The sequence below is a fragment of the Vicugna pacos genome, chromosome 5 (assembly GCF_048564905.1).
Source record: "Vicugna pacos chromosome 5, VicPac4, whole genome shotgun sequence".
Classification (NCBI taxonomy): Eukaryota; Metazoa; Chordata; class Mammalia; order Artiodactyla; family Camelidae; genus Vicugna; species Vicugna pacos.
In genome coordinates, this window is record NC_132991.1 from 7966275 (window position 1) to 7986701 (window position 20427).

At 44.9% G+C, this 20427-nt stretch overlaps 1 protein-coding gene across 4 annotated transcripts in view; it reads right to left on the bottom strand.

The window, feature by feature from the left end:
* The window catches only part of CLASP1 (cytoplasmic linker associated protein 1), a 191567-nt gene that overhangs the window by 86709 nt on the left and 84431 nt on the right, over window positions 1-20427 (bottom strand). For all 4 annotated transcript variants that reach the window (XM_072960809.1, XM_072960808.1, XM_072960810.1 and 1 more), the window contains exons 11-17: window positions 9744-9896; window positions 7331-7404; window positions 5726-5818; window positions 4658-4803; window positions 3617-3752; window positions 2842-2912; window positions 1337-1396 (exon numbers count right to left, since the gene is read on the bottom strand). In XM_072960809.1, the coding sequence (XP_072816910.1) occupies window positions 1337-1396; window positions 2842-2912; window positions 3617-3752; window positions 4658-4803; window positions 5726-5818; window positions 7331-7404; window positions 9744-9896 (733 nt within the window). The remainder of the gene's footprint in view (window positions 1-1336; window positions 1397-2841; window positions 2913-3616; window positions 3753-4657; window positions 4804-5725; window positions 5819-7330; window positions 7405-9743; window positions 9897-20427) is intronic.

Consider the following 20427-nt stretch of genomic DNA (forward strand, 5'->3'; position numbering starts at 1 on the left):
GTTTTAGGAACGGCTGACATTTCTTATTCGACGTTTCATTCAACGGCTCCACGTTTCTTTCAAACATACTAACTGAGCTCAAGCAAAACAGCCTGTCTCCCAGGTCAGCACCAGTTCCTATGGCAATCAGAAGTGTGATGACAACCCCAGCACTGAGGCGGCTCCTGCATCTGTGTACTTGAAGAATGCTTGCCAAGCTCCTGTGTGTCACCAACACTTCCATGAAGTTAGGTAACTATTTTACAGAGGCGTTCCCTTCAGTTATGTTCTCCCGTTGTTGAGAGGGACTCATCCAGCTGTCTCACGGGATACTTACCGGTCTGGAGAAAAGGGCCAGCTTACCTGCCTCACTCCCGCATTCACTCTGGAAGCACTCAGGGAGGACCTGCTAAGGTGCCAGCGCTGAGCCGGGAAGTGAACAAACACCCGCGGCCACGTCTGAGCTCTTCACGCTTCCCTGTCCCATCACTGTCCCTGCACTAAACCCCACAGTCCACTTACACCTGTAAGTTCCAAAATTATTACCAAATAAAGGGGATACAAGACCTGGGAGATTAAAGAAGAGGAAAATCTTTTTGAATGTGTGACAATCTTCTAGAGTCAAAATATTTTCAGATGAAACTACCTCTGGGAGGCTGGCTTTTCCCTCTCTGACCAGGGCAGCGTGGCCTGGGCTCCTAGGCCATTACAACCCCACTACTGGTAACACGCTTACCACTATGGCGTCAAGTTTCTCCCACACGACACAATGGGTAGCACAATACCCCCATCTAGTCTCCAGATTTAGCTCAGAAAGAACAGGCACCTAACACTGACAGGAACTAAAAACGGCAGAGAAAGAACCTCAGAGCAGACACAAGCTTCTTCAAGAATTCTGCCACAATCCTACATTTTACCACGATGATGTGACACTCTCCACAAAACAACCCGGATAAAGAGAAAACTGCTGACTTTCCGACATGGAGGGAACAAAAAGAAAACTTTCAAATGAGTGAAATTCTGTCAAGGATGTAAGTTACCCTTTCCCGCTGAGAGCAGTGTTAAACATCCGCCTTGTTAAGACTGACGGTACGTCAGGCAGCAGGACCAGAGCAGCACAGAGCAACGCCTGGCTGTGCCGGTCAGCTCCCCGTCCACACCCCGGACATGCTGACGACACCATCACCACTGACCCTTCTGCCAGGAGGAGGTGCCTCACATCAGGAGAAATACTAGCAGCAGACACGCAAATAAATGTTAGATTGCTTCACTCTTACAGAAAGTGGGCTGGACCCACCACTGAGACATGAAATCCCAGATCCACTCAGAAGGAAAACCCAGCAAATCAGATGCTCACCGTTCCAGTGAATGTGTCTGCCATTCTTGTAAAAGTAAATCTAAAAATTCAAAACAGCGCCTGAAAATTGCAAAAGAAAATAATATATGTAATTTGGTCATTTAGTATGTTAGTGAAAATAAAAGCTTTTTTCTTAAGTGACCAAACACTACTTTTTGTAATTGGTAAATTTCCTCTAAATTTTTACAATTTAAAAAATGGAACATAAAGATGGAACCAAAATTGACTGAAAACCAAAGCAAATGAAAATAACCAAGCATCTATGGTGGCCAAAAAGAATAATCACAAGATACAGGGACGGGGTACAGGAGTTCCCTTGAGATCAGGACCCTGAGCTTCACCGCACTGTTACCGAAAGGGTGTCTGCCCCACGGCTATCTACCACTATGCTCACTCAAGTAACACACGACCACAGACGGACACACACAGACCCATGCACGCTAAAGAACCAGGGATCAGTCTTTGTGTTAATTTCAAACAGTGTCTTGCACAAAAAAGGTAATAAATAAATAAATAAATAACCCTGAAAAACAAAGTATTTAACAAATTTTCCTACCAAGTGTTTACAACAGATTCTTCTCTAGCGGCTCAGCCATTTTCCTCTCTTCAATCTTTCAACCTCCTTTCTTTCCCAGCCTCTTCGCTTCTGGGATCTGTCTTGGTCTGATTTGTACCCCAAAACAATTCTGGCCTCGTCTCCTTTGGATTGTATCACCAATCTGGGCCCCACCACTTCATAATTTCCCTTTTCTGGACTCTAGGATGTCTGTCTCCGCAGGACTAGGTCTTACTAGATTCGGAACAAATCTGAAGCCAATCTTCCTCTAACGACCAGTCTCATTCCCGGGATATTCCCAACTTAAAATCTCAGAATCCACACGATTAATCAGTCAGGAGATGCTGGAGATACAACAGTAACCAAGACACACTCCAGGGAGCAAGACAGACAAGACCAGCTCCCAGGTTCTGGTAGCACGAGCGCCCTCGGAGAGCCCAGTAGAAACCATCAACCCAGTCTCAAGGCTGGTAACGGGGCCGGGGCTCTAAGCAAGCACTCTCAGGAAGACACTGACCGTGGCCATGCCCTCTCCCCACCGTCACTCCCCCTGCCCCGACCTAGGCAGTGGTCACCCCACGTCCACTCTCTCCCAGGCCACTGCCTGATGTGGGCTTTTCTTGTCTCTCTAACACACATGCCTGTATTTATCTGTTTCTCAGTGAACACCACCATCTTTGGAGCTAATTCTTGCCTTAAATGTGCTTTACAACAACTTATTTAATCAAAAATATCACCTGTAAACTAGGTTTTGCTTTCAACTTTTTGGACTAAATTTACTTTCCAGACAATTTAGATCACAATCCTTCAATCCAAAGGCATTAATCACAGCAATCTTAAATAAAGATTAAACATTTCAAACAAACTTTTTTTCATGAAGGGAAATTTAAAATTTGTTTTGGTTTTTTTAAAAATTCAAAAATAATGAGGAAACTCTTTAAAAATTTACCTTCTAACTGCAACAGACTTGGAGGTGCAGTTGCTCGTTATGACAGGTATTAGCCTGGGGATGTGTGTGTGCTGTGGAAAGAGCAAAGGACAGAGGTGAACACTCACCTGAAAACACAAAAATTAGACAAGACTGAGACAACGACTTCTGTATTCACCTCTCTAAAGCACTTATATATTCAGACTGGAATTTCACGGATATTGCCGAAGGTCATGACAGAATTTACAGAGCCAAAACAGACAACAGGTCTAAACAAGTCTAAAATCTACACACATCGCTGGGATGAGGTCTAAACCATCTGAGCAGGTGAGACCTAAGTGCCAAACGGAAGACTGTTCCAGGGAAATGTGCAATAGTGGCTTTCAGTTTCATGCCTGAAGTAGGCAGGGGAAGCATTAAGAACTAAAAACAATACAAAGTAAGCCCCAGTCACTGTGAACACTCTGGACAGACTGCAGGTAGCATCAGCAAGCCCCAATTTCTAGGGCTGCTCTGGGGAAATGGGACTTGACAGTGGGGAGAGGGTGAGGTGAGGGACTTCCATCAAGCCTTTGTGAACTATCAGGTTTTACTGAAAAATGTGTGTGTAAATTACTTGGCTAATTAAATTTAAACAAGTGTTTTGAAAACTGAAGATATTTTGTTTGTAATTAAGTGGGGGAAAAGGCCATACTGTGTGTGCAATGTGATTCCATATATGCAGTCCCTCAAATGAAAAATGACCACCGATATTCACTACCTGCTTATTCTATGTACGGCCCCAAACTATACTTACCCGAATGATTAACCTAATAGCTACAACACCAGAGGTGGCCATGACTTTGGCACTGTTTGGGATTAAATTAAAGATGGTTGGCATAATGGCTTCTGCTCCATGATCAAATTTATTCCTCAGGACTGATGACAGATGCCTGCAGCAGGAAACAGATGCTGGGCTGTAGTTACAGTTCTCATAAACGGTGTAGCATATAAATGTCTCAATGTTTTAGAGCCTCTGTGTAAAGCTGTCTAAGGATAAAGGACAAAGGTCCGAGTAAGATACTTTAAAAATGCTTCCAATGTGCATGAGAGGATTGGCAAATAGCACTAGCCCGTGAGTTTGTTTTTTTTTCTTTTAAATAAATGACTTCCAACTAATTACTTTTTTTTCTTTATATAATGTTTTTATTTTTATTTTTTAAACTTTTTTTTATTGCGTTACAGTCATTTTACAATGTTGTGTCAAATTCCTAATTACTCTTAAAATAGTGAAAAGCAAACAAATCAATCACACACTAATAAAACACAAATATGAAAAAGCTCCCTCATGACATTTCTCTTTCATTTTTAGCACATAACAGTCAGGCTTCAACATCTGACTGAAGCCCAAACTGTAAGCAGCTGCAAAGCCCCCTTGTCGTTGCTGCTGCTTTGAGTGTCTGACACAGAATTCTAGACACTGATACTGGTTTGCTGAGGATACAATTTTACTGCAGTAACGTTACAGCTATAGTACTCTTCTAGAAACAAAAATTCGAATAATCACACGATACTCTGCCAGCAAAATCAATGAAAGGCTGAGAACAGGAGTTTGTAAAATTTCACGTTTCCACCTTTTAATAACTGCTTCAAGTTTAAGATAGAGGCTTCAGAGCTAAACCACTGAATAAAATTTAAAATCTGTCACACTTAACGTAACTGGTCAGGAAGTACTGCTAAGTCCCAAAAGAACAGTAACAGGAACGGGCCTCGAAGATGCATCGGCAGTTACACCAGAGACCCGACAGCCCGTGGGCCCGTGCTGAAGCACCGCGAGCCTGGATGCCGTGGTCCTTACCCCAGCGTGATGCAGGCCTCCCGCACCACCTGAGAGCGCAGGTCCTTAGCAGACAGCTTAAAGGCTCCGTCGAGAAGACGCAAATGTTGAAAGAAGTTATCATAGTCAGCAGCACCAGCCAAAAGTAAAGATCTAATCTTTTTTAGCTAATGGGACAGAGAAAATTGAGAGAGAACAATTCTCAAAACAGAATACATAAAGAGGAGCCAGCAAATATGAGATGAAAGTTAAATTGACACAGCAACAGTTTTCCAAAAAGAATTCAGGCAACTAAATATTAGCTAATATACTGAACAAATCTATGTACTGCAAATAAGAACAAATTTTTAAAAATTAGTATCTATGATAAATACGTAACAATTCCACAAAATGTGTTTTTAATGGGAAATGTTTTAACATATTTACAGATGCTGTGATTCTAAGATAAAGCTTGTAGAAGCTCCTCCCCTAAGCCTCCCCCTGCCCCCACTCCCACTGCCATTTATTTAATGAGTCAGAGGGACGGTCCATCCTACCATCTCTTTCACGGTGCCCCCATCACGAGGTCTGATCTCAAACAGAACCCATTCCTCTCCTTCTTCCTGCCAGCTGCACGATGTGAAATAAGGTGCAACCTCAGGTAAGACACACCCTTCACTCTAATGTCCCTTTTCTCCAGTGCTCACCCCACTGGTTTTCATTAACCCACAATAGAGGGGACAGAGGTGACATGAGGACAGAAAGGAACAGAGGGCACAAACGTCAGTAAAAGGCCAACTGCTGGCCAGTAGTCGCATAGTTAAATCTGCACTCAGGTGAGTGGTGGTTCCTACTGGATGTCCCACTGGTAGGTCTTTGTTAAAAGTAGATACAACAGGAATTAACTTGGCATTTTAAAAACAGAAGTGAGGTATTCTACTAAAAAGGTGAAGTATAAATATGGTAACAAATGTGATAGTATAAATAATAAATACGGTAATTATGTTTAAAATATTTACTAAGTAAAATTCATTAAAGCTGTACCCTAACTTCATAATAAAGTATTTAAATATCTAATGGAAACGTGGTCACGCGAAGTCAGCGGCTTACAGCGTTCACTCTTTGCTCCCAGTCATGCTTGTCATCAGATAGTATTTCCCTAATCTTGTTTATGGACTCCTCCAGGTCTCGGCTGGAATAAATCTGTAAGCAACGTTAATTTACAATCAATGTAAGAAAATGTACAGAATAAACAGATTATTCCCTATTATATAAAGCCAAGATTATTTAGAAAGTACAGTAGAGGAAATTATTTCATTTTTCAGAAGGACCTTTGAGATAACATCTAGATGGGTTAGTCTTAGATTGAGCTTTTTCCCATTGAAAGCACCCACTCACTAGATCTGATGTCCAAGTATGGGGAACCTTGCCTCAAAACGGCTTTACTACAAACTTAACAGATGCTTCACGTACAAAAGAGAATGAAGCCTACTGGGGAACCGTCTGTGATGCACAAGTCATTTTCTCCTCTCAGCATTTCTGTGACATTACACAGGCACACCTGTGAGACACTGGCTACATTGCTGTCTGGAGCCGACCCGGCAGTCACACACATTTGTCTGGTTTCCGAGACTGTAGTCTATTAAGTGTGCTACTGCACTGTGTCTAAAAAAACAATGTGCAGACCTTAATTTTAGAATAGTTTACTGCTAAAAAATGCTAACCATCATCTGAGTTTTCAGCCAATTGTCATCATTCTGCTGATGGAGTGTTTGAAGTATCATGAGAATTACCAAAATGGGACACAGAGACATGAGGTGAGCAAATGCTATTGGAAAAGTGGTGCCAAAAGATTTGCTCGACACATGGTTGCCACAAACCTTCCATCTGTGAAATCGCAGCATCTGCAAAGCGCAGCAAGGCCAAGTGCAATTAAAGGTGGTCTGCCTGCACCTGTGACTTCAAATGTTTTCAAGTTCACCTTCTCACCTATCCTCACGCCTTACTCATCAGACAGTTTGGAGGGGCTGGGAGGGGAAGGCCAAGGACCAAGGACGGGACGAGCCCAAGGTGTCCATGACCTGACTACACAGTTGCACGTGGCAGGGCGGGGGCTGGGCAGACCTAGGCGGTTTAGGGCCCCAGTACCAGGGTGCAGTGTCGGCCGAGGACAGGATATGAGCCTGAACCAACCAGATGACTCTGAGGCACAAAGCAGTGTAAATGTGTAGCTGTCCTCCAGCTTCCATAAATAATCTCTGCTCATCTGTCAGGTACATAACTGAAGCATCAAGTGTTTGCATAAACTAAGATTTCATGAAAACATTCTTTATAGCTTCAGACACCAAAATCCTTCTAATTTACAAATTTGTCTTTCTAAGGAAAATCCCTAAATAAGTATGCTTCTCTGTTCTCTCTTCTAATCTAATCACTTATTTCCCCCCTTTATGTGACCTGACCCCCAAGCTCACTGCTAGAGCAACTTCTCTCCAGTTCTTGCTGAAACGTCATCTTGGGCCATGACTTTTGCTCTTCACTGCAGCTCTGAAAGGCTCCAAAGTTTCCTAGTCTGCAACCTCCCGTCTCCTGCAATCTTGAGTCAAAATTACCCTACCTAGTAAGAAACTCCACGTATCACGCATTTGAAAAGCAAAATTTGCAGAATAAGTGCATCCTTGCATCCTTGTTGTAGCCAAACTAACCCGCCTCACTCACCTGCACCACAGGGACGTCATCAAACGCTTTGATAAAGTCCTCTTCATCAACGGCTCCAGCCCCTTCTTTTGCAGCTATGAAAAGATTAATATTTTATATATAAACAGTGTGCACTAGAGGAGTCTGAATATACACAATCAAAATTATATTTTGGAAGATTTGTAACTTTTTTTAAGTCTTAATAAAAATTTAGTTTTGTGGAATTGACAAACATTAGTGACTTTCAGCATCGAGACAGCAATTTTACAATATAACATTTAATTAGTTTAAAGTCATTTAAAGAGACTACTTGCTTAAGAAGGGCCAGTCTACACTTAAAGGAGTTAGATGGTTTATGTCATATTAATGTACAAATAGTTTCAAAGATTCCTAATAAATGTATAACAAAAATTCTAATTCCTCTGGTAATAAATGAAAATATGTAACTGTTAGGAATCTAGCATAACAAACTTGTGAAACAATCAAAAAGATCAAAAGTATTTTAACAGTTTCATTCCAACTTTATATTAGACTCAAAACATTTTCATCTCCTTAAACTTTCATTTCCTTCAGTTTTCATTTTACACATTAGTTGCGAGATTCCCCCGTAAAGCTGTTTTAAGAGTCTCTTCAACTTAACAGTTAATCGCTATCACCTGGGAGAAAGTCTAAAATATGCTAATATGAACTTCACTTCACACATGCAAATCCTGTGACATTTTATCAGATGTTTTTGCTTCATAATAAAGGTTTCAAAATTGTCCTCCACGGTCACCTTGTGACCCTCAACGATCCACACTGCCTAGCTGAGTGCTTTTCCAGAGCTTCCTGCCAGACAAGGGACCTGGTTTCTGGGGTCCTGACGGATGACTCCAACAGAAAAGGCCTTTAAAGACGGCTCCTGGCAGTGGTAAAGCATCAGCCCCTTGGTGAGCACTGTGCTGCACGCACGAGCCAACCGCACACGGGCAGCAGAGCACACAGAGCACTTGGCCTGGGTCCCCTGAGCAGGTGGGCCTGAGCACCTGTCTCCCCGTGAGACGCAGAATGCTTTGAGGGACCCAAAGACCAAGCACCATCGCTGAGCCCAGGAGCCTGAACAGAAGGGGCAACGAGGAAATCCTTGACTGTGGTGCTAAGCAAGACAAAAAAGATGAGACCAGGGCCAAGGGGCAGCAGGTAGGTATCTCCACGTAATCTACAGAGCTGGGGTCCCGGGGAGGGGAATGGGGGAGGGCGGCCTTGATCATGCAAAAAACAAGTACTGACACATGCTACCACATCGGTGAACCTCACAAACACGATGCCAAGCACAAAAGACCACATTCCGCAGGACCCCACGTCTGTGGCAGCTCCCTGCACAGACCAACACAGACCAGGGCTGAGGGAGGAGGAAACGGAGGGGACCTGCATAAAAGGGACAAAGTTTTCTTTGGAGGGATGAGACTGTTTTGGAAAGAGATCAAGGTGGTGGTTTCACAAGACTGTGAATGTGCTAAATGCCACCAAGTTGTTACCTTTAAAACAGTTAATTTTATGTTGTGTGAATTTAAGCTCATCATCAAAAATATAAATTTTTAAAAAGGAACACCACCACCACGAGCCTAGAAAGAACAAGAATGACCACAAAAATGGAAGAAACAAGCACAGCTCCACCCTCTGCCGTCAGAAAGCCCCTCTGCCACACAGAGACGTCGGGGACCGTGTCAGGACACCAACGCTCTGGGGCCAATTCAGGGAGCAGGAAAAGGCCGCAGGAGACAGCATCCTGACACCGACCCTGACCGCAGCTTGAAGTCAGCCCTCCAGCCAAGCTCAAAAGCCCAGTGCTAACAGTAAGCATGGTTCTAAAAGCAGGGGTACTTGATGTTTTTTTCAGAGGCAAAAAGCAGGAAACTGGCCTGTGAATTTACAACGTGACAGCAAAATGAAAGCTGTGTGTAACAAGGACTCAAAACTGTCTAAATTGGGGGCTGGGTGAAAAGGGATATAGGGCAGAAATCCTTGTGAATAAACTTTCAAAGCTCCAGGGAGCTAATCCTGACCATTTACTAACTTAACATCCACACTGGCCTCCCAAGAACAAAGCCACTTGTGTAGGAACAACACATTTCAAGGGCGGAAGGTGCAACTTGACATCTGGATAATCAATCATGATACATAGACACTGGTAAAAGGACCCACGGCAGCTTTGGGCATTGCTGGAACCCAATAATCAAATAAATGCCTTCGGCTGGGAGGGAGGGGGGTGCTCTCCCCCTGCCCCTTAGCTATCTGTCCCCCCGCAGGCTCTGCCTGGACAAACTGTGCTGGCCCAGCCCACAGCTTATAGCACTGACAGCAGAGAACACCGGTGGAAACACACAGAACCACCCCATGTCCTCAGGGCACGTCTGTGGGCCAACCCCATGCCGCCCCATGGGCTTGGTCTCACCTGCAGATTTGGACCCAACAGTGGATGAGCTGACCCTGCGGGCGGTCCCCATTCCAACGCTTCTCCGTGCGCTTGGTGGGGCTTTGGAGGACGTAGAACTGGCAGAGGAGGGTCTATTACCATCCACAGAATCCTCATCATCAAAATTTTTATCTGAAGAGTAAGCATAGAAATCATTTTTTTATTTTAATTTTAAGTACTTCTTCATCTGAATTTAAAACAGCAACTAGGCTTGGAGATGAATGGCTGACCTACTCCTGTGGAGTCACAGGTGACGGTCCAGGGTTTAGAAAAGCCTTAGGTGGGTTCAGAGTGCAGCCAGAAACATCTTTGCTTCCACGTACCTACCATGCTCTCCCACCCAACCTTGGAAAACAGAAAACCATAAAGAGGAAAGCACTCACTGAACCACCACCTAGGCACAGATAACTTAACATTTTGGCATACTTCTGACCATTCTTTCATGCATTTTCTAATAGTTAACATGAGACTATGTATCATTTTAAAATACTGCTAATTTCAAACCTGTCCACTTTACATAAATACCCATGTTAATGGTCACATGGTACTTTGTGATTGGAAAATGCCACAAAGGAAAACACTTCCACTGTTAGACATTTAGGGTGATTCTAACACCTTACTGTTAGAAATAATATTGCAACAAATACCTTTCTACTTGCACTTTTGACTTTTTAATGATTTTAAGGAAAAAAATTCCTAGAAGCAATATTACTGGGTCAAGAGCATAAAGGTTTTTTTATGTGTACTGCAAACTTACCTTCAGAAAGGTCGTGTACGTATGTACTTTTCCTGAAAGTTCAAAGAAGTGCCCATCTGGCTACACCCTTGCCAACAGTAAATAATTATCATTTTTAAACTTCAACCAAAATTTGACAGACAAAAAAGGAAAAAAAAAACCCTTCTCCCTCAATGTTGCATTTCTCTTTTGAGTGAGGTCGAGCATTTTTTCATACGTTCATTAACTTCTAAATTTTCTTAACAGCAGTAGATCCAATCAACATTCTTCAAGTTGCATTTGAAATTAAAAAGAAAAAAGATCTTTGGGCTTATAAAAATGAACATATTTAAGTACAGCATTTTGAGGACACAAAAATCAAAGCTGTCAGGGCACACTGCTGAGGACCAGGGATTATAACACATGTGTGGGTCACTCAGGAGCTAAAGAACGAACTCAGGAGTAATTAAAGACAAAAAAGAAAACTAGCATCCGTAGCTGGCAATATTCATGTCTGAAAAAGGGCGTCAGATCTTTACCAGTAAGTCTCAGTAACTGTCGGCCAAAAAACAGATACAAACAACAACCTGCTTTTCCTGATGCAGTCGCTTCTTGGCTAAACTATCAACAGCCAAGTCTCACGTCTACTCAGGACCCTAAAGTTCCTTACAACTCACCAACAATCCACTTCAAAGTACTTGGCTTCTTTTACTCCACTTAAGAGAGAAAGCACACACTTACAAACACATACCACTATGCAGATTAGCTTCCCTCAACCTGCCTTTACATTTCCCAGGTCCCCCGTCAAGCTACGCTGGCTCCCTCAGTCCACACATCAGTGTCCCAATGATTCAGACATTCAGTGGTCTGTGAGCACAGACTTCCCACGCAGATTCAAAAGTGATTCTTAAACTGCAGGGAATACCAACACGGTCCTCCCAAGAGTAGAATTTAGCTCAGTGTAAAGGACTGGGCGCCCGCTGAGATGGATCCCAGCCTCGCTTCGGAGGGCGCGCTCAGAGCATCTGTCATCACCCACCACACTGCGACCCTGTAACCATTACCCTGCTCAGAGTGGTGATAGCTCTGGGCAGTGAGAAAGGCAAAACCACGAGTTGGGGAGATGAAGACACTCCTATGCTTCACTCAAATTCATGGAAACTGTTTAGTTTAGTTGTTCTAACACCAGCAGGCCTGCCATTGAAAACCGTATTCAGTTACTGAGGATTATTTTTCAATGGACCAATTTCACCGAATTCCTGGGATTCCTGTTTGCAGCAGTGATGGATTAGCAGAGACCTAACCTCTTACTAGAAACCAGACAGAATGTGTAAAACAACTACTTCTAGCCAGTAAAGGAGGTAGTGCAAACTGTGATGCCTCAGAGAAGGGGAACAGTGAGCTACAGCTATCCCATCACCCCAACTTCCTGCCTGGAGACAATTTCGAAGCCTTCAAGTACAAGGGAAGGGGACCCAAATAGAACCTGGCAGCCTTGCTAAGTTGAGAAAATGAAGATCAGAGTTCGGGGAGGCCGAGGTGGCTGAAGTTACAGGACAGAATTCTAGAAAAGAGGAAGCCACCCAGAAAAGAGAGTTCTAGCAATGGACTAGGTTCTAGGTCATGCATGTGTGAGTCAAATTCCACTAGGGGGTTGGGGTGGTGGAGGGGCAGGCAAAAAATGACCAGGAGACTGTAAGCTGAACAGCCCCCAAAGTGTACATGAAGTAGGAAGGTGTTTGAACACCAAAGTTAAAGTGTCCTCAGGGGCTCCCCAGAAGCGGTCAGTGGAGACCCCACGGAGGGTGGGCCTCAGCAGCAGGGTTGAACTGTTTCAGGAACAAAAGCTACACCAAACCTGCTCTATTAAGAGCTAAAAACAGGCCTCAAGGATATCAGTCTGCAAGTGACTTAACTGCATTGCCAAACAAAGCATAACATTCTTTAAAGGAATATAACAAAATGCAGACGTTCAATAAGGGAACATTCACAGTACACAACAGCTAATCAAAACTTCATCAACAGAGGAGAAGCAGGGAATGTGGCTCCTAATTAGGAGGGAAAAAAGAGAAAAACATCAGAAAGTAGCAGCCGACTCAGGAATGACCAAGATTATGGAACTTGCAGGTAAAAACATTGAAACTGCCATACCTATGTTCAGTACTAAAGGCACACGTAGACAGAATTAGAGAAAAAGGAAGATTTTTTTTTAAAAAAAGGACCAATAAAAAGTCTAGAAATTAAGAAAACGTAGCTGAAATGAAAATTTCATTGAAATGGAATTAAAAGCAGATTAGACACTGCGGAAGAAAAAAAAAATCAGGGAATGTAAACACAGAGCAGTAAAATTTAACCAAAATTAAAGCATACAGACAAAAAAAAAAAAGGCTGAAAAAAAGAAGAGGAATAGCGTCTTGAGACCTGTGGGGTGACAGCAAGCATCTCCCAGGCAGGAAAGGAGGAGCACCCGTGGCGGAATCAGAGGGAGAGCGACACAGACACACCACACAGAGAGGCCGTGGGCGCCAGCACACAACGGAATGACATTCTGAAAACGGTGAAAGCGAAGTATTCACCGAGAATTCCGTATCCAGCAAAAATATCTTTTCAGAATAAAGGCTGAACGAAAACGAACTCAGACAGACAGAAACACACTTCAGCAGCAGCAGAGCTGCACTCCAAGAAACGCTGAAGGAAACCTGGCTTCCCATTATGAAGAGCCTCGGCGACGCTAAATATGTAGGTAAATACAAGACATTGCCCATATTCTTATTACTGTAAAAGTAACCCTTTAAAGCAGAAGAAGACATTCAACCCTCCTGAGAGCGGACACACGGTGAGGGCCCCGAGGATGGCGGTCGGGGACCCGCTGCTGCACTGACACCATGCCAACAACCTGGACAATCTGAAAGAACCGAGCGGTGCAAACCCTGTCCTCAAAGAGCTTCTGGTATAAATGTTAAGCTGCCAGAGACGTCAGGTAGCGGCGTCCTGCACTGAGAAGGCATGTACCTCATCACTAGTATCTGAACAGAAGCACCTCTCAAAGAAGGGAGGGGGAAAGGCAGCCAGTGAGGGTTTTTAGTACTGAGCTCTGCTCTGCTGGTCCCGACTCAGGCTTTCTATTCACCCTTCGGAAACAAACCCAACAGGCTTCTTTACCCAATTCTCTGGCCAGACGAGAAGTAACTAAACAGAGGAACAGTGAGAAGGGGGAGCAGGAGTCAGGACAGTGGTGTTAACGAGAAGTGACAGTTGCAAGCCTGACAGCTAATCACAAACTATAAAAAGCAGAAACACACACAGAAAACCCCAAACCCAAACTGCGGAGCCATCAGCACCAGTGCAGAGGCCAAATCACATTCACGTGCACAGCGGTGCTCACACCTACAACACCGTGCCATCAAGGTTAACTTACGTTCCCTGTCATCTGTGTACTAACACAGAAAGTAATTCACGTTTTCTAACCAAATGAGAAATTCAGAACAGGGAAAAGGGTGTATTCATTTTCCAGATTAACAGCTGGCCACACTGCTTAAATTCAGAGATATCTGTTACAAAATGGTGTTTGGTGGATGGAAGCTAACTGAGACCACCGTCTGAAAAGTAATGCACGATCTAAAAATAAGTTTACCCCATGTCTTCCAGCTTTGGGGACACCAGGGATTAAGATCAAATTCAAAAGGCAGTTAGGGTCTCAGAACGGTGCTCGTTGTCAGTTAACCGAATTGGACTTCTCTCATGTGGAAGGTGTGTTCCTCATTGGGACAAGCAAGCTGTGCTCGCACTGCACTGGGGCTGTACTGTGACCCAAGGACCGGTCCGGGAGGAGGCCTCCCAGGTTTCAACTATATCGATCCATACTGAACTCTGCAAGTCACTTAAATTCCCATTTTCTTTAGGTTTTTCGGCTAAGCAGACATCTGTTAGTACACAGCCTCTTTTTCTAGAGCTTCAACTAAGGCAAAAACGTGTGAGAGCTGAGTATTTTTAGCTATGCACGCTTGTGCTATTACATCAATTTAAAACTTTTCACACATTCAAACAACATCTGTTACACAGAAAATGTTCTTAGAGAAGGAAAACTTCTCCCTGAGCCTAAAGAAATAATTAATTCTACCTCCGGCCACCACTGCAAAGACCCCCACCTGAGGGTCACTTATGCCGTGTGAGAGACAGGGGTGGAAACCTGGAGGGAGCTTACCAGAGCCCTCAGTTCCTTTAATCCTTCAGAAATCCCTCAAGTTCCAGTCCCCCGTTACAGCACTGGGACAAGACTTCTAAAAACAACTCATGAAATTTCTACAGGGTGACATTAACTTTCATCCAAGTCTCCAGTACCCCAATCCTGGTAACTCAGTTAGTAGGCACAGTGTATCCAAGAACCACGGACACAAAAGAGAATGTAAAACATGGAAGAGACAGGACCCTTCTGAAAATACTCAAAGTCTGCAGTACAAAACAACATTCATGAACTCAACAGCAAACAAGCAGAATTCTTACAGTGGATCAAGTCAGTGAACTTTACTGAAGTCTGGAACTGTGGTCAAGACGCTGGACAAAGTTTGGAGAGGGACCAGGACTGGCACAAAGTCCCCTCGGCAGCCTCAACAGACTTGACTCTGCACATCGTAGGGAGGCCTCCAGAGCCTCAGAGCAGAACTCTCACCAGGCTGGTGAGGGTGGAGGGGGGTATACAAAGCCAGGAGCCCCATACATACTGTACTGGTCCAAAGTCAGCAAAGACCCTTCCACGCCCCCTTGACCACAGGTCTGGGTACGCGAGTGGCAGAAAAACACATCCGTATAAACACTGACATCACATTGGTGTTTAGAACTTGGAATGACAAGTTCTGGGATTATACTCTCTATTTAGAAAACGTGTACACTCATCCAGGAGGATGAACAAAATGTCACAGACACTAAGACACATCTGGTCCCTGTCCACCCACCAGGAAGGCCCTCTCGTCCTCTGGGCAGGATCTGCCAGGGCGAGTGCAGTGGGGAGAACACACCTTGCCTTCCAAAGCAAGACACCCAACTCTGTCCGGGGTAGGGGTCCCTCTATGGGAGCTGTCGTTCCCAACAGGCTGCAACTGGGTCCTCTCCCTGACACCAAGAGTCACTCACAAGGGAGAAGAAACGTGGCAGCCCAGGGACTGAAGCTCGCCCTCCCAAGAGGAGGCTGTGTGGAGACCGGTGACAGGTCCCCAGACCTCTCTCTCTCCAGCTTTTAGGCTAAGCCGTTGCCGCCTGCAGGCGCTGCTCAGGCTCGTCCTGAGACCCACCCAGTACCCAGCACTGTGCACCCAGCCACTCGGGTCCTCCAACCCCTACCCGGGATTCGCTGTTCGGAACAGAGCAAGTGATACTCAAGCTGGCAGTCCTCACAAAAGGTGTCAAAATCTGTGAATGGACAAACTGTCCTTCGTCCACCTGTTTTAGTTTTCATTGCTTTTAAAAACGCTTAAGGCTTCATTAGATAACAAAGTCAAATGAAGCTATGAAAACATCTGAGGGAAAATGTAGAAAGGGAGGTAAATACAACCTCACATATTTTTTAACCTTCGTGATTTCCTCCCAGTCAGAAACACCTTTACTTTTTTCTGATAAAACCTACATCCATTTTTAAATTAAAAGTCAAAGTTCTCCTGTATCATCACTCCCCAAAGTTAAACTGCTCACACTGCTGTACACGCATCTCCAGACTGTACCGCACTCGGACCTAACATGACACACACATGCACAAAACCTGTTTCGTCCACTATCAGCATTTAATAGATTTTTTTCTGTATTAGTCTAATTCATTTTTAAAGACTATTACTACACTGCAGACATGAACGATATTTAATCAATCACCTGTTTCAAACCTTTCGCCCTCAGAACACTGGGGCAGTCCATGTATTTAAAGGTCACGACCGCGAGCAGGCACCTGTGTGCACGTAACTGGTGGGGTTTGCACACTCTCCTTTGGTCGCCTGGACAACCCCAGGAGGGACGTCTCCTCATCACTCTGCTCCAAAAGTGAGAAGTCTTAGTGCACCCAGATACAATATGCTGAAGTCACACAGGCAGCTCAACGGTGGGGGAGGCCAGGACTCAAGTCTGAGTCTGCCCGACCCGAGATTCTGCATCTGAGCCACGGGGTCAATACCCACTAGTGAACAGTCCACATAAACGGGTTACTATACACTGCACGTGGTACTGTCTCTGTTTTATTTTATTTCATTCTTACAGTAGATGTTTGCCTGCTTAGGAACATTATTTACTTAAGATAATTTCTTACACACAGAATCATCAGTATCTCTTAGGGATACAGACACAGAAAGCCTCAACAAAATACTGGCAAGTCAAACCTACCAACACAGAAAAAGAACTATCACTGTGGCAAAGTAGGACTTATCCCAAAAATATAATGTTGCCTTATCATATAAAAATTAATGTATCATGTTAATAAATTAAAGACAAAACACATGCTCAATAGACAAAGTAAAAATATCACAACAAAAATATGAGAAGGGAAAAAAAACTTTCATGCTAAAAACACAAAAGTGATTAAAAGGAAACTCTCTCAACCTGATGAAGACCATCTACACAAGACAGAAAGCCTGCTATTAAGCCCATATTTAATAATGAAAGACTGGATGCTTTCCCCCTAAGACTGGACAAGATGCCCACATGCTCACCACTTCTTTACTCAACACTGTACTAGAGGTTCCAGCCAGGAAAATCAGCAAAGAGATATCCAGATGGTACATGAAGACCTAAAATTATCTCCATTGTTCACAGAGGACAACCTTTATGTGTACGAAGTTCTAAGAGTTCACTAAACAGCTCTCAGGACTAACAAGTGAGTTCGGAGAGGTTGTAGGATGTAAGACCAATACAGAATAATCAACTGTATTTCTGTACATCAGCAATGGGCAATCCAGAAATGAAATGAAGATTCAATTAACAACAGCATGGAGAAAAATAAAATACTTTGGAGTAACTGTAACAAAAGGAAGGTTAAGACACATTCACTGAAAACTACGTAATGTTACTGAGAAACGCGAAAACCTAGTCAATGGAAAGACACCTTACATTCGTGGGTCAGAAGAGTACACAAAGTCACTCTGCTCATCATCCAGCTCCATATCTCTTGCCCGTTTGTCCACACAAGCTTTCACTTTTAACCAAAGCTGGCTGGTGCCCAGAGGTATAAAGATGCAAACTAGCATCTGCATGGGGAGTACGGGTATCCCCCTCAAACCACTGACACGGACCAGTCCTGCCTCACAGTGCTCTGTGAGAAAAAACCTTCAACGTCCACATTCTGAAACAAAAATTCCTCTGCCCTGTTGACAAAGTTAAGAAATGCTTTTTACACACTGGAGTTCAAGGAGTTCAGATGTTGTAACCTGGCCGGAAACTCTGGCACACTTCCCAGGACCCTGGCCTCCCCTGGGATCACATCTTGCCTCAGGGAACGGGCAGGACTCTGGCCCGGCCCAGCTTAGAGGCTCTGCCCCAGCCACCCCTGCAATTCATTCTTTCTGCAGGACCCGGAGCCGTGTGAAGGAGTGGGGCCCAGCCTCCACGTGAGCAGGCCAGGGCCAGAAGGCCTCTCAGACACAGGGCCCTAGGCTCCCCTTCTCAGCTGCACACTTGGAGAGAGCTGGGAGACTCCTGCACCATATCAGAGGGACGCTCTGAGGATCAGACACACGCAGGTGCAGACGGAAAACCAGGGGCTCTCAAGAGCGTGGGCTCTCATGCTCTGCCACTGTAAGTTTTCTTAGCATTCTCATGACAAGCACACAACCAGTTCAGGTCACACAGCAAGAAGAGAGAAACAGAAAGCCTCAACCACCTCCCTGCAGCTGGCTCCTAGCCAGAGGGTCCATCTGCCCCTTGTCAATAAGCCTTGGGATGTTCTCAATGACAGTTTTCCCAGGGTCCCAGGAAAGACATGTCATTCATAAGGTAAAGAAAATAGCTAAATTAGGAATCTGCTTCCACCAAGCGGCATCAATATTTTAAATTCTCCCTAAGCCCTCCATGGCTGCCCTGTAACCTGGAGGTTCCAGTCCAGGGCAGAGATCTGACTTGTCCCAAAATGCTCCCTCGGTCACCCCTGCAGTAAGGCTGGATGGGTGTCCAGAAGCACCAGCCTCCTCTCATGGGCTCCCGGAGGAGGCCCCAGCCCGAGGACTTATGCATACCTCGTGCTGCCTCCTGCCTCTTCTCTTCAGTGTTCACTCTTCAAGTACAGCCATGTGCAGGTCCTCTGCTGGGGGCTGGCACACAGACAGGGAAGGCGTGGCTCTGGCCCGGGGGGTCCCAGGCCAGTGTGGGACAAGGACACACAGCCAGCAGCAGCTGTGAGCCAGTGTGATCTGTCAGTGTGATGCTCCACTCAAGACGCACACACGGTACATGCCACTGAAGCCAAAAGGATCCAGAGCAGGGTAAAGAGAGTGGGACCACGTGAACTCAGAAAGGGTTTGTTGTGCCCTGCAACCCATCTGCGATGTGACTCTCCATCACCCGTGTCTGATCCTGGAGGACTTAACACTAACCGGAAGGTGAAGGGCTTTAAATGCGTGCACACCATGTACAATATGGGGACACATCAGACTGCCATGCTTAGGGAGTACCCAATGAGAGGGGAACACATCAAAGACTCCTCCAGGGCAGAGGCAGGAGGGGCAATTTCTGACAGGGGCAGTGAACAAACTAGCCAGCTGCCCTCTGCACACAGACAGTGCCGGGAGCCCACCGTCCTGGGACTCTCCCCACACCATGTCCAGCAGTCTGGGTCACTGAAGCTGGCATCTCTTGACCACTCTGGAGGCCCAAACTAAACTGACCCTGTTAACACTATGCCTTCCACAAAGACAGGAACCTACAGCCCCACAGCAGAGCTCAGGTACAGAAGGTCAGCCGTGCAGAGCGACCTCTCGACACACCTCATGGAGATTATGAACCCACCAGCGGACGGGAACACAGACACACTGCTACTTCACCGCCCTGTGTGTCCAAGAACCCAGGGTGAGGGAGACGGGGTGGACCAGCCCTCCTGCTGGAGCAGCCGCTGAGCTGGCAGAGACCGACAGTGGCAGGTTCTGGTGAGTCACAGAGCGTGCAGCCAGACTCACATCTGGATTCACTGTTAAAGACCACCGCTCCCAGACATCTGTATGCTAAAGCCTTAAAGTCTGGAGAGATCCAGGGTTCAAGAAATGCAGGAGAGCCCCCCCCAAGAGCCCCTTTCTCCTTCGGGCTTCCACTGTCTGCGGGGTTCCTCTACAGCGCCCCCACTGGCCGCCTGGCCCACAGTCCACCAGCTGGGTTGGGCAGGGCACTTAAATTTGCAGTTACTTGTAGGACTCTCCATTAGATGCCAGAGAGGGCTCTGGAATGAAGACACTCCCCGCACAACCTGGGATCCACCACCTCCAGCCCCTGCACAGAGCCTAGTGGAGACTTAGTTTTACTCACTTCACTACTGACTCCTGTGTTATCCAGCCAAGACTTTTAGCTACTTTCAGGCTGCTTCTCCTAGGAAACAAGATTATCAGAGGGATTGTCATGAGATTACACTAAATCCCATGAAACATCGATCAGTCAAGCCCAGGATAGCTCAAAAAGAGACTCTAAGAAATAACTGACCACCATCGTGAACAGAAAAATTGTGGTCTTGTTTTAAGAATTTAAAACAAGATCTTTCCTAGGAAATATCTCTGAGGAAATAAATGTATCAAGAGTATGCTTCATTTTCTCCAATTATTACTGTGTTTTGTTTCTCTGGTACAATTTTCATTCAAGTCTGAATAATTCCAGTTTTACAATCTGAAAGATTAAAAATCACATTAGAGTTGATGATTTTCTATGGTTTTAATAAAAATAAGGCCTTTGTATAACTATTAACACACACACAATTAAAACAAATCTACTACCGCCAAG